Below are 15,108 nucleotides of genomic sequence, written 5' to 3'. Positions count from 1 at the left end.
ATGTAGGTAATAGGACACTACTGTATATTATAGAACTACTGACCTGATGTTGTTAGCTAGTAGATGTAGGTAACAGAACACTACTGTATATTATAGAACTACTGACCTGATGTTGTTAGATGTAGGTAACAGAACACTACTGTATATTATAGAACTACTGACCTGATGTTGTTAGCTAGTAGATGTAGGTAATAGGACACTACTGTATATTATAGAACTACTGACCTGATGTTGTTAGCTAGTAGATGTAGGTAACAGAACACTACTGTATATTATAGAACTACTGACCTGATGTTGTTAGCTAGTAGATGTAGGTAACAGAACACTACTGTATATTATAGAACTACTGACCTGATGTTGTTAGCTAGTAGATGTAGGTAACAGAACACTACTGTATATTATAGAACTACTGACCTGATGTTGTTAGCTAGTAGATGTAGGTAACAGAACACTACTGTATATTATAGAACTACTGACCTGATGTTGTTAGCTAGTAGATGTAGGTAACAGAACACTACTGTATATTATAGAACTACTGACCTGATGTTGTTAGCTAGTAGATGTAGGTAACAGAACACTACTGTATATTATAGAACTACTGACCTGATGTTGTTAGCTAGTAGATGTAGGTAACAGAACACTACTGTATATTATAGAACTACTGACCTGATGTTGTTAGCTAGTAGATGTAGGTAATAGGACACTACTGTATATTATAGAACTACTGACCTGATGTTGTTAGATGTAGGTAACAGAACACTACTGTATATTATAGAACTACTGACCTGATGTTGTTAGCTAGTAGATGTAGGTAACAGAACACTACTGTATATTATAGAACTACTGACCTGATGTTGTTAGCTAGTAGATGTAGGTAATAGGACACTACTGTATATTATAGAACTACTGACCTGATGTTGTTAGCTAGTAGATGTAGGTAACAGAACACTACTGTATATTATAGAACTACTGACCTGATGTTGTTAGATGTAGGTAACAGAACACTACTGTATATTATAGAACTACTGACCTGATGTTGTTAGCTAGTAGATGTAGGTAACAGAACACTACTGTATATTATAGAACTACTGACCTGATGTTGTTAGATGTAGGTAACAGAACACTACTGTATATTATAGAACTACTGACCTGATGTTGTTAGCTAGTAGATGTAGGTAATAGGACACTACTGTATATTATAGAACTACTGACCTGATGTTGTTAGATGTAGGTAACAGAACACTACTGTATATTATAGAACTACTGACCTGATGTTGTTAGCTAGTAGATGTAGGTAACAGAACACTACTGTATATTATAGAACTACTGACCTGATGTTGTTAGCTAGTAGATGTAGGTAATAGGACACTACTGTATATTATAGAACTACTGACCTGATGTTGTTAGATGTAGGTAACAGAACACTACTGTATATTATAGAACTACTGACCTGATGTTGTTAGCTAGTAGATGTAGTGAACAGAACACTACTGTATATTATAGAACTACTGACCTGATGTTGTTAGCTAGTAGATGTAGGTAACAGAACACTACTGTATATTATAGAACTACTGACCTGATGTTGTTAGATGTAGGTAACAGAACACTACTGTATATTATAGAACTACTGACCTGATGTTGTTAGCTAGTAGATGTAGGTAACAGAACACTACTGTATATTATAGAACTACTGACCTGATGTTGTTAGATGTAGGTAACAGAACACTACTGTATATTATAGAACTACTGACCTGATGTTGTTAGCTAGTAGATGTAGGTAATAGGACACTACTGTATATTATAGAACTACTGACCTGATGTTGTTAGATGTAGGTAACAGAACACTACTGTATATTATAGAACTACTGACCTGATGTTGTTAGCTAGTAGATGTAGGTAACAGAACACTACTGTATATTATAGAACTACTGACCTGATGTTGTTAGCTAGTAGATGTAGGTAATAGGACACTACTGTATATTATAGAACTACTGACCTGATGTTGTTAGATGTAGGTAACAGAACACTACTGTATATTATAGAACTACTGACCTGATGTTGTTAGCTAGTAGATGTAGTGAACAGAACACTACTGTATATTATAGAACTACTGACCTGATGTTGTTAGCTAGTAGATGTAGTGAACAGAACACTACTGTATATTATAGAACTACTGACCTGATGTTGTTAGCTAGTAGATGTAGTGAACAGAACACTACTGTATATTATAGAACTACTGACCTGATGTTGTTAGCTAGTAGATGTAGTGATATTAAGTGGATCATTCAGATCCTAGTGAAGCAGCCTAAAACTTGTCTCGTGACTAAGCTCAGAGGTTCTCCATCTGAACCCACTACCTGAGGCCTACAGTACATTCTTAAGTTTGTTTGTGTATGTGTGCGTGTGTGTCTGTATACGAATCCACTACCTACATCCTTTAGTGTCTGTGTGTGTGTGTGTGTCACTAACCACCTGTTCTCCTGCCAGACACTGGACGGGGGTCAGAACGTGATCCAGCTGGAGACGGCGGTGGGCGCGGCCATCAAGAGCTTCGACAACGCCCTGGGCATCAACGTGCCGCGATCCCGCTTCCTGCCCGTCAAGACCGTCTCCGACCTCCTATTGGTCATGTCCAACCTCTACAGCCTGGAGGCGGGCTCTCTCACCATGAGCCAGAAGAGAGAGTTCCCTACCACGCCCCACGTCAAGCTGGGTAGCTCCTTTACTAAGGTAACCCTAACCTTACTATTACTATAACTACTAACTAACCTTAACCACGCCCCACGTCAATCTGGGCAGCTCCTTTACTAAGGTAACTAACGTAACCTTACTATTACTATAACTACTAACTAACCTCCTTTACTAAGGTAAGGCTGGATTTCCACTGCTGAGGGCAAGATTTAATCAAAGGTGCTTTGTTGACAAGCGCATTGCATTTGAGCAACCAATAAATATTGGTTTTAATCTTAAATAGAGCCCCACGGTGGAGGTGTAATAATACCCATAAAACCTAGCAGTCAAACAGGGAAATGGTTCCAATCGTTTTTTCCACCATACATTTTTCCCATAGGGGATTTTAGAAACACTTAAAATAAGGGCTGTGTTTCGTGTATTCTTACCCTGGGGTGACGTTTTGATGACCATCTCTTGGACAAGGTGACTTTTAAATATATTTGGCTCTATTTACTCTGATTCGATATCATACTGTGGATCTCTATGGCCAAGTCACCTTTATAAAAGCCTCATGCAGCCGTTTTTTATTTTTATATCTCAGTATCATATCATTTCTGGGTAACAATTAAGTACCTTACTGTAATAGTTTTAGATTAAAATGGTCAAAAAGAAACAAAAGTAACATTTTAGCCAAAAACTATTTCTCACGCAAGAATTTTGCTTGGACTGTCTGGGAGTGATCTCTGAAAACGGAAAACTAGCTGTTATTGGCAGAGAGGTTTGGAACTGTTTTTCTCATTGGTCTATTTAACTAAAATACAGACTGGTGATGTCACCAGGCAAGCCAAAACTCCACCCATGCAAGACCTGCTGATTAGAAGGGCCTGTGTAGATTATTCTCTACCAGCAACTATCAGGAAATAATACTCATAAATTGTTCACACTTACAGTGTTTGTTTCTACAGCTGTTGTACAATGTAAGCTACCACGTTGTTTTGCTACCATGTTGTTTTCATGTTGTGTTGCTACCATGCTGTATCGTCATGTGTTGCTGCCTTGCTATGTTGTTATCTTAGGTCTCTCTTTATGTAGTGTTGTCTCTCTTGTCGTGATGTGTGTTTTGTCCTATATTTCTAAGTTATTTATTTATATATATATTTTTTCATTGATCCCACGTCCCTGCAGGAGGTCTTTTGGTAGGCTGTCATTGTAAATAATCATTTGTTCTTAATTAACTGACTTGCCTGGTTAAATAAAAAAATAAAAATGTAATACAAACAGAGAAAAATATGAATGTTGCTCTGGGCATTTAATGCCAAAACAAATATTTAGTTATTTGAGTTGATTTGGCCATAACAAAAAAATGTGGGTTGCCTTCGTCACTCCCTTTGATTGTTTGCTAGCGGTGGCTAATGTTAGGGGCGGCAGGTAGCCTAGTGGTTAAATCCCCGAGCTGACAAGGTAGAAATCTGCCTCTGAACAAGGCAGTTGACCCACTGTTCCCCGGTCATTGTAAATAAGACTTTGTTCTTAACTGACTTGCCTAGTTAAATAAAAGTTACATCTAAAAAAAATGTTTTCATGTTGCTGAAGTTTGTAGTGGATGTTTAAAGAAAACTGAAGCATGGATTCCAGTTTCTCCTGGCCCATAGACTACTTTCAGGGTGAGGAACCATCTTACATCAAGTTGTAAAATCCTGGACTTCCCTTTAATTGTTTAATGAATGTCTCTGATTGGTGAAAGAGTTCACTCAACATGTGTGCAGTCTGAATCAGTCCCTGATTAGGAGAGAAGGAAAAACAAATGTTTCGTAAGGACCATAGTTGAATAGCCCGTCCAGATGAAACACCTCCTCTTGATGTTTGTTGGTTCAGATACATCCTCTACATGTTGACCTTTAGTCACAGTACATTTGAATGGGGCATGCTGACCTTTATTCACAGTACATTTGAATGGGGCATGCTGACTTTTATTCACAGTACATTTGAATGGGGCATGCTGACCTTTATTCACAGTACATTTGAATGGGGCATGCTGACCTTTATTCACAGTACATTTGAATGGGGCATGCTGACCTTTATTCACAGTACATTTGAATGGGGCATGCTGACCTTTATTCACAGTACATTTGAATGGGGCATGCTAACCTTTATTCACAGTACATTTGAATGGGGCATACGTAGGGAATCTAAGATCCTTGTCCTTTTCTTCTCACTGTATCCTCCTACAGTTGAACTAAAGCTGAACACACCAAACTCTGCATACATGTTGAGCTGGTGCTCTATTGTTGTACTACCATACATTCACCCTCTGTTTATATAGGTCATCCAGTGGGAATAAACATACCAAGATAGAGCTCTCTCTTTCCCTCCCTCTCCTCAAAGTATATGTTACTGCTCTAAACTCAGCATGACATACCCGTCTGTGTGTTCTAAGGTCCAGGAATACCAGACGCGGTTCGAGAGCATCCCTGATATGCTGGAGCTGGATCACCTGACTGTGTCCGGTGATGTCACGTTTGGAAAACAAGTTTCTCTCAAGGTGAGTTCACAGGCCCCTGAGTTTTTTTCTGGCTAGGTCACATGGTCAGGGAGATTCTTAGTCCTCTATTATCTCAGAGAAACATCTGGGCCCAGATGGAATGGAGGAACTTTACAATAACAATGATACAGTTGAAGTTTGAAGTTTACATACACTTAGGTTGGAGTCATTAAAACTCGTTTTTCAACCACTCCACACATTTCTTGTTAACAAGCTATAGTTTTGGCAAGTCGGTTAGGACATCTACTTTGTGCATGACAACAGTCATTTTTCCAACAATTGTTTACAGACAGATTATTTAACTTATAATTCACTGTATCACAATTCCAGTGGGTCAGAAGTTTACATACACTAAATAGACTGTGCCTTAAAACAGCTTGGAAAATTCCAGAAAATGATGTCATGGCTTTAGAAGCTTCTGATAGGTTAATTGACATCATTTGAGTCAATTGGAGGTGTACCTGTGGATGTATTTCAACTCAGTGCCTCTTTGCTTGACACCATGGGAAAATCAAAAGAAATCAGCCAAGACCTCAGGAAAAAAAATGTGTAGACCTCCACAAGTCTGGTTCATCCTTGGGAGCAATTTCCAAAGGCGTGAAGGTACCACATCAGTCAGGAAATGAACACTTAGTCGCAAATGGGTCTACCAAATGGACAATGACCCCAAGCATACTTCCAAAGCTGTGGCAAAATGGCTTAAGGACAACAAAGTCAAGGTATTGGAGTGGCCATCACAAAGCCCTGACCTCAATCCTGTAGAAAATGTGTGGGCAGAACTGAAAAAGTGTGTGTGAGCAAGGAGGCCTATAAACCTGACTCAGTTACACCAGCTCTGTCAGGAGGAATGGGCCAAAATTCACCCAACTTATTGTGGGAAGCTTGTGGAAGGCTACCCGAAACGTTTGACCCAAGTTAAATAATTTAAAGGCAATGCTGCCAAATACTAATTGAGTGTATGTAAACTTCTGACCACTGGGAATGTGTTGAAAGAAATAAAAGCTGAAATAAATCATTCTCTCTACTATTTCACATTCTTAAAATAAAGTGGTGATCCTAACTGACCTAAGACAGGAAATTTATACTATGATTAAATGTCAGGAATTTTGAAAAACTTTGTTTAAATGTACAGTTGGGCAAAAAAAGTATTTAGTCAGCCACCAATTGTGCAAGTTCTCCCCCTTAAAAAGATGAGAGGCCTGTAATTTTCATCATAGGTACACTTCAACTATGACAGACAAAATGAGAAAAAAAATCCAGGAAATCACATTGTAGGATTTTTAATGAATTTATTTGCAAATTATGGTAGGATTGACTTGTTTCCTCCAGTCCACAGCTCAAACTGTAGGGTTGACTTGTTTCCTCCAGTTCACAGCTCAAACTGTAGGATTGACTTGTTTCCTCCAGTTCACCGCTCATACTGTAGGATTGACTTGTTTCCTCCAGTCCACAGCTCATACTGTAGGATTGACTTGTTTCCTCCAGTTCACAGCTCATACTGTAGGATTGACTTGTTTCCTCCAGTCCACAGCTCAAACTGTAGGCTCAAACTGTAGGATTGACTTGTTTCCTCCAGTCCACAGCTCAAACTGTAGGATTGACTTGTTTCCTCCAGTCCACAGCTCAAACTGTAGGATTGACTTGTTTCCTCCAGTCCACAGCTCAAACTGTAGGATTGACTTGTTTCCTCCAGTCCACAGCTCAAACTGTAGGATTTACTTGTTTCCTCCAGTCCACAGCTCATACTGTAGGATTGACTTGTTTCCTCCAGTCCACAGCTCATACTGTAGGATTGACTTGTTTCCTCCAGTCCACAGCTCATACTGTAGGATTGACTTGTTTCCTCCAGTCCACAGCTCATACTGTAGGATTGACTTGTTTCCTCCAGTCCACAGCTCAAACTCTAGGATTGACTTGTTTCCTCCAGTCCACAGCTCATACTGTAGGATTGACTTGTTTCCTCCAGTCCACAGCTCAAACTCTAGGATTGACGTGTTTCCTCCAGTCCACAGCTCAAACTCTAGGATTGACTTGTTTCCTCCAGTCCACAGCTCATACTGTAGGATTGACTTGTTTCCTCCAGTCCACAGCTCATACTGTAGGATTGACTTGTTTCCTCCAGTCCACAGCTCAAACTGTAGGATTGACTTGTTTCCTCCAGTCCACAGCTAATACTGTAGGATTGACTTGTTTCCTCCAGTCCACAGCTCATACTGTAGGATTGACTTGTTTCCTCCAGTTCACAGCTCATACTGTAGGATTGACTTGTTTCCTCCAGTCCACAGCTCAAACTCTAGGATTGACTTGTTTCCTCCAGTCCACAGCTCAAACTCTAGGATTGACTTGTTTCCTCCAGTCCACAGCTCAAACTCTAGGATTGACTTGTTTCCTCCAGTCCACAGCTCAAACTCTAGGATTGACTTGTTTCCTCCAGTCCACAGCTCAAACTCTAGGATTGACTTGTTTCCTCCAGTCCACAGCTCAAACTCTAGGATTGACTTGTTTCCTCCAGTCCACAGCTCAAACTCTAGGATTGACTTGTTTCCTCCAGTCCACAGCTCAAACTCTAGGTTTGACTTGTTTCTTCCAGTCCACAGCTCAAACTCTAGGATTGACTTTTTCCTGCTGGACAATAGAATTCTTCCTTTTGTAACTAATAGCCAATATCACAATATCCTTGTCTCAGACCATAGACCTGTCCTATCTCAGACCATAGATCTGTCCTATCTCAGACCATAGATCTGTCCTATCTCAGACCGTAGATCTGTCCTATCTCAGACCGTAGACCTGTCCTATCTCAGACCATAGACCTGTCCTATCTCAGACCATAGACCTGCCCTATCTCAGACCATAGACCTGTCCTATCTCAGACCATAGACCTGTCCTATCTCAGACCGTAGACCTGTCCTATCTCAGACCATAGACCTGTCCTATCTCAGACCATAGACCTGTCCTATCTCAGACCGTAGACCTGTCCTATCTCAGACCATAGACCTGTCCTATCTCAGACCATAGATCTGTCCTATCTCAGACCATAGATCTGTCCTATCTCAGACCATAGACCTGTCCTATTTCAGACCATAGACCTGTCCAGCTAGATATCCACTCTCCGGACAGTACTGTGTCACAACTCACGAGACGACTTGACCCACTACTACTATCCTGTAGTGCCTTTAAAAAATAAATAGAAACTCACATTGATGTCTTTTTCCAGATCAACGTCACCCCTGACATGTCTCATTCTACTGTGTGTGAGATGTTAAAACCTGATCTAAGGGGCTACATTATTTCATACACAGCATATGACAACGAACAGCAAACGCTTAGCGACGCTATAACAACTCATTCTAGATGTGGACAACAGATATGCCTCGTCTCCGATTCCTGAAATCTACAAAGAGAGACTGCTACACCAATCAGAATTTCACAATCTTTCCATCAAACAAACGGAGCAGCTTCTGTTTAAGTCGAGGTAAAGATTCTCTGAACACAGAGAGAAAGTTGTTATCTCACCAGCTTCGACAATCCGCTGCTAGCAGCACCATACCTGAAATCTGTGTTGCAGCTGATTTAACTTCCACCAATCCCAAAGAAATCAACAATCAATTTAAGCAACTCTACTCTGCTCTTTACTCGTCTGAGGCTCTTCCTGACACATCTCGTGTGCATGCATTTCTAGACACTCTGGACACCCCCTGTCTCAATTCAGATGAACAAACCAACATGGATGCCTCAATAAGTGATGATGAAGCTACTCTGGCAATCCAGTCCATGCAGAGTGGGAAAGCCCCTGGGCCTGATGGCTTCCCTGTTGAATTTTACAAAGCCTTCTCCTCTAAATGATCCCCATTCTTCAGCTCAATGTACATTGAAATCCTTTCTAGTCAGAAACTGCCACAGACACCCAGGCGACTATTTCGGTTTAGCTTAAAAAAGACCAGAATCCCCTAAGACTGTGGCTCATACCGCCCTGTAAGCCTTTTATGCTGCGATTATAACATTCTCACTAAGGTCGTCTCTCGCCGTTTAGAGACAGTGATGCCTAATATAATTAACTGTGATTAAACCGGATTTATCTCAGGTGGACAATCTTTCTATAGTATGAGCCGGCTATTTAATGTTCTTTATTCTGCCCACTCAACTCTACAGCCAGAGATCGTCAGCTCTCTTGATGCTGAGAAGGCTTTCAACTGGGTTGGGTGGGAATATCTATTTACAGTACTACAGACTACAGTACAGACCTATCTCTCTATTTACAGTACTAGAGACTACAGTACAGACTACAGTACTATCTCTCTATTTACAGTACTAGAGACTACAGTACAGACTACAGTACAGTACTATCTCTATTTACAGTACTCGAGACTACAGTACAGTACTATCTCTCTATTTACAGTACTCGAGACTACAGTACAGTACTATCTCTCTATTTACAGTACTCGAGACTACAGTACAGTACTCTCTATTTACAGTACTAGAGACTACAGTACAGACTACAGTACAGTACTATCTCTCTATTTACAGTACTAGAGACTACAGTACAGTACAGGAGGGAGGGAGAGAGATGGGTGGAGGGGAGGGAGAGAGATGGGTGGAGGGGAGGGAGGGAGAGATGGGTGGAGGGGAGGGAGGGAGAGATGGGTGGAGGGGAGGGAGGGAGAGATGGGTGGAGGGGAGGGAGGGAGGGAGAGATGGGTGGAGGGGAGGGAGGGAGGGAGAGGTGGAGGGGAGGGAGGGATGGGTGGAGGGGAGGGAGGGAGGGAGGGGGGGCGGCGAATGAGGGGTTGTACTGTTTTTGTTGCTATATCTGAAAATCTAAAATAAAGTTGGTTTTTTAAATTAAAAAGCACAAAAAAATGAACCTGAACCTTGCCTTTTTACCCCCTTTATGCCCCTCCTCTCCTCCCTGTAGGGAACGGTCATCATCATAGCCAATCACGGAGATCGTATCGACATCCCGGCTGGAACGATACTGGAGAACAAGATTGTGTCGGGCAACCTTCGCATCCTGGACCACTGAAGCCTTTAACTACTCCTCCAGCACCACATCCACCACCATCATGTGACGAAGCCAGACACATCCACCACCATCATGTGACGAAGTCAGACACATCCACCACCATCATGTGACCAAGCCAAACACATCAACCCCAACCATGTGACCAGACATCCACCACCATCATGTGACCAGACACATTCACCCCAATCATGTGACCGAGGCAGACTTGATCCAGACTCCTTTAAATAAACTCCTTAGAGAGGGGTGTCATACCCAACAGATTGTGATGTGATATCCAAGCTATACTATTCCTGTAGTATTTCAGCTCCCTGCCCATTAGATTCCCTTACTGGATGAGAATCGTGATAGAAGTCATATGGATGTGATGTCAATGGGAGATTCAATATCCACTTTACATGTTAGTACAGTCTTAGACTGGGATTCAATATCTACTTTACATGTCAGTACAGTCTTAGACTGGATTCAATATCTACTGTACATGTCAGTACAGTCTTAGACTGGGATTCAATATCTACTGTACATGTCAGTACAGTCTTAGACTGGGATTCAATATCTACTGTACATGTCAGTACAGTCTTAGACTGCGATTCAATATCTACTGTACATGTCAGTACAGTCTTAGACTGGGATTCAATATCTACTGTACATGTCAGTACAGTCTTAGACTGGGATTCAATATCTACTGTACATGTCAGTACAGTCTTAGTCTGGGATTCAATATCTACTGGACATGTCAGTACAGTCTTAGACTGGGATTCAATATCTACTGTACATGTCAGTACAGTCTTAGACTGGGATTCAATATCTACTGTACATGTCAGTACAGTCTTAGACTGGGATTCAATCCGATCGGGGATTTGGACATTGCACCATTTAAAGGTAACTCCTGATTGGGCCGACAGATACAGTGTTTACCGTGGATGTAGTGACCATGAACGTGGGACATTGCCTTTAAAACATGCATTAAAGACAAAGCGGGATCGGATTGCATCCCGGCCCTAATTGACAATTCAATATTATATAATGTCCACAACAATATCGAAGGAATACCAGGCAACAATATTATGACTGGTATCTTTTTAAAACATTTTTTTTTTTACATCAAAATGATTATTTCACTGTAATCTTATTCCACTTGTACCTTACTGTCTCTCCACCCCTCTCTCCACCCCTCTCTCTCCCTCTCTCCACCCCTCTCTCTCTCCCTCTCTAGCTATATATCCCTTTCTCCATCCCTCTCTCCCTCCCTCTCTCCACCCCTCTCTCTCTCCCTCTCTATCTATATATCCCTTTCTCCATCCCTCTATCTATATATCCCTCTCTCCATCCCTCTATATATCCCTCTCTAGCTATATATCCCTTTCTCCATCCCTCTCTCCCTCCCTCTCTCCACCCCTCTCTCTCCCTCTCTCCACCCCGCTCTCTCTCCCTCTCTATCTATATATCCCTTTCTCCATCCCTCTCTCCATCCCTCTATCTATATATCCCTTTCTCCATCCCTCTATCTATATATCCCTCTCTCCATCCCTCTATATATCCCTCTCTCCACCCCTCTCTCTCTCTCTCTCCATCCCTCTCTCTCTCTCTCCATCCCTCTCTCTCCCTCTCTCCACCCCTCTCTCTCTCTCTCTCCATCCCTCTCTCTCCCTCTCTCCATCCCTCTCTATCCCTCTCCATTCCTCTCTTCAATAGCTCTCTGTCCAGAAAGAGAGAGACCAGTTGCATTTTCTGCTCAAGTGTTGTTCTTACACACAGAGGCCTACTGTAGGAGAGTTGATGACACACAGAGACCTACTGTAGGAGAGTTGATGACACACAGAGGTCTACTGTAGGAGAGTTGATGACACACAGAGGTCTACTGTAGGAGAGTTGATGACACACAGAGGTCTACTGTAGGAGAGTTGATGACACACAGAGACCTACTGTAGGAGAGTTGATGACACACAGAGACCTACTGTAGGAGAGTTGATGACACACAGAGACCTACTGTAGGAGAGTTGATGACACACAGAGACCTACTGTAGGAGAGTTGATGACACACAGAGACCTACTGTAGGAGAGTTGATGACACACAGAGGTCTACTGTAGGAGAGTTGATGACACACAGAGACCTACTGTAGGAGAGTTGATGACACACAGAGGTCTACTGTAGGAGAGTTGATGACACACAGAGACCTACTGTAGGAGAGTTGATGACACACAGAGACCTGCTGTAGAAGAGTTGATGACACACAGAGACCTACTGTAGGAGAGTTGATGACACAGATACCTACTGTAAGAGAGTTGATGACACGCAGAGACCTACTGTGAGAGTTGATGACACACAGAGACCTACTGTAAGAGAGTTGATGACACACAGAGACCTACTGTAGGAGAGTTGATGACACACAGAGGTCTACTGTAGGAGAGTTGATGACACACAGAGACCTACTGTAGGAGAGTTGATGACACACAGAGGTCTACTGTAGGAGAGTTGATGACACACAGAGACCTACTGTAGGAGAGTTGATGACACACAGAGACCTGCTGTAGAAGAGTTGATGACACACAGAGACCTACTGTAGGAGAGTTGATGACACAGATACCTACTGTAAGAGAGTTGATGACACGCAGAGACCTACTGTGAGAGTTGATGACACACAGAGACCTACTGTAAGAGAGTTGATGACACACAGAGACCTACTGTAGGAGAGTTGATGACACACAGAGACCAACTGTGAGTTGATGACACACAGAGACCTACTGTAGGAGAGTTGATGACACACAGAGACCTACTGTAAGAGAGTTGAAGACACACAGAGACCCACTGTAGGAGAGTTGATAACACACAGAGACCTACTGTAGGAGAGTTGATAACACACAGAGATCTACTGTAGGAGAGTTGATGACACACAGAGACCCACTGTAGGAGAGTTGATGACACACAGAGACCTACTGTGAGAGTTGATAACACACAGAGACCTACTGTAGGAGAGTTGATGACACACAGAGACCTACTGTAAGAGAGTTGATAACACACAGAGACCTACTGTAGGAGAGTTGATAACACACAGAGACCTACTGTAAGAGAGTTGATGACACACAGAGACCTACTGTAGGAGAGTTGATGACACACAGAGACCTACTATAAGAGAGTTGAAGACACACAGAGACCCACTGTAGGAGAGTTGATAACACACAGAGACCTACTGTAGGAGAGTTGATAACACACAGAGACCTACTGTAGGAGAGTTGATGACACACAGAGACCCACTGTAGGAGAGTTGATGACACACAGAGACCCACTGTAGGAGAGTTGATGACACACAGAGACCTACTGTGAGAGTTGATAACACACAGAGACCTACTGTAGGAGAGTTGATAACACAGAGACCTACTGTAGGAGAGTTGATGACACACAGAGACCTACTGTGAGAGTTGATAACACACAGAGACCTACTGTAAGAGAGTTGATGACACACAGAGACCTACTGTAAGAGAGTTGATAACACACAGAGACCTACTGTAAGAGAGTTGATAACACACAGAGACCTACTGTAGGAGAGTTGATGACACACAGAGACCTACTGTGAGAGTTGATAACACACAGAGACCTACTGTAAGAGAGTTGATGACACACAGAGACCTACTGTAGGAGAGTTGATGACACACAGAGACCTACTGTAAGAGAGTTGATGACACACAGAGACCTACTGTAGGAGAGTTGATAACACACAGAGACCTAGGGCTGGATTCATCTCATATCACAGAAGTTCAGCGTTATAGCGCGATTTAAATGAGGAAACGGTGAATGCGGTCTCCGCTAACCCGCTAACGTTGCCTTTACATTTCTATTGCGCTGTAGCGCAGATCTTCAGCACAACGGATTGAATCAAGTCACTACTATCAGACGGTTGAATGACAACTCAACGTCTGAGGGGCCTACTGTCTGCAGAACGGGAGTCTGAAAGCAGTACGAGTGTTGTCCTGAGACTGAAAGAAATACGAGTGTTGTCCTGAGACTTAAAGGGAGTCCCAGCTGCAGCTGATGCTATTCTCAAGCTGAATAAAGTGCAATATGAAATTAGCTCAAGCCTCTTGTCTGTGTTTAACTAATTTAGACTTTAAGGTAATTTACTCTTGAGCCAACATCCGTAGTGTTTCTGATCTCTGTGAACGTCAGGGTGCTTGTCGACAACACACCTTTCATTGAACCCAGAGGTTCACTCTTATTACAATAAAGTACAGCACACAGCATCTGTACTGCTCTTTCATTCTCCAACTCTTTCCTTCACATTAGTGGTTTTCTGGGACATCTGTACTGCTCTTTCATTCTCTAACTCTTTCCTTCACATTAGTGGTTTTCTGGGACATCTGGTGGTCTTCCCTGGTGGTTACGTAGGGGGTCTTCCCTGGTGGTTACGTAGGGGGTCTTCCCTGGTGGTTACGTAGGGGGTCTTCCCTGGTGGTTACGTAGGGGGTCTTCCCTGGTGGTTACGTAGGGGGTCTTCCCTGGTGGTTACGTAGGGGGTCTTCCCTGGTGGTTACGTAGGGGGTCTTCCCTGGTGGTTACGTAGGGGGTCTTCACTATTTGACATTTTTTCTAACGTGTTTGCTTCGTGATTGGCCGGTTTGTCCTCAACAACACAATTATCCTCTACAGTGGAAACCGTTCAACAGTCTTCGAGATATGGTTTTATTTCACCTTTATGTAACTAGGCAAGTCAGTTAAGAACAATTTATTTACACTGACGGTCTACCCCAGCCAAACCCGGATGACTCTGGGCCAATTGTGCGACTCCCAATCACGGATTCGAACCGGGGACTGTAGCGACGCCTCTTGCATTGAGATGCAGTACCTTAGATAGCTGCACACAATTGAGTGCTTCTGAAC

At 42.4% G+C, this 15,108-nt stretch overlaps 1 protein-coding gene across 2 annotated transcripts in view; it reads left to right on the top strand.

The window, feature by feature from the left end:
* Positions 1-11,215, top strand: part of LOC109877076 (UTP--glucose-1-phosphate uridylyltransferase-like) — a 64,562-nt gene extending 53,347 nt beyond the window's left edge. For both annotated transcript variants that reach the window (XM_031813007.1, XM_031813006.1), the window contains exons 9-11: positions 2,488-2,730; positions 5,111-5,215; positions 10,128-11,215. In XM_031813007.1, the coding sequence (XP_031668867.1) occupies positions 2,488-2,730; positions 5,111-5,215; positions 10,128-10,235 (456 nt within the window). In that variant the 3' untranslated portion in view covers positions 10,236-11,215. The remainder of the gene's footprint in view (positions 1-2,487; positions 2,731-5,110; positions 5,216-10,127) is intronic.
* The last annotated feature ends 3,893 nt before the right edge of the window (positions 11,216-15,108 follow it).

This window comes from Oncorhynchus kisutch, unplaced genomic scaffold (assembly GCF_002021735.2).
Source record: "Oncorhynchus kisutch isolate 150728-3 unplaced genomic scaffold, Okis_V2 Okis04b-Okis11a_hom, whole genome shotgun sequence".
In the NCBI taxonomy this organism is placed as follows: Eukaryota; Metazoa; Chordata; class Actinopteri; order Salmoniformes; family Salmonidae; genus Oncorhynchus; species Oncorhynchus kisutch.
This window is presented reverse-complemented; position numbering and strand designations above follow the sequence as displayed.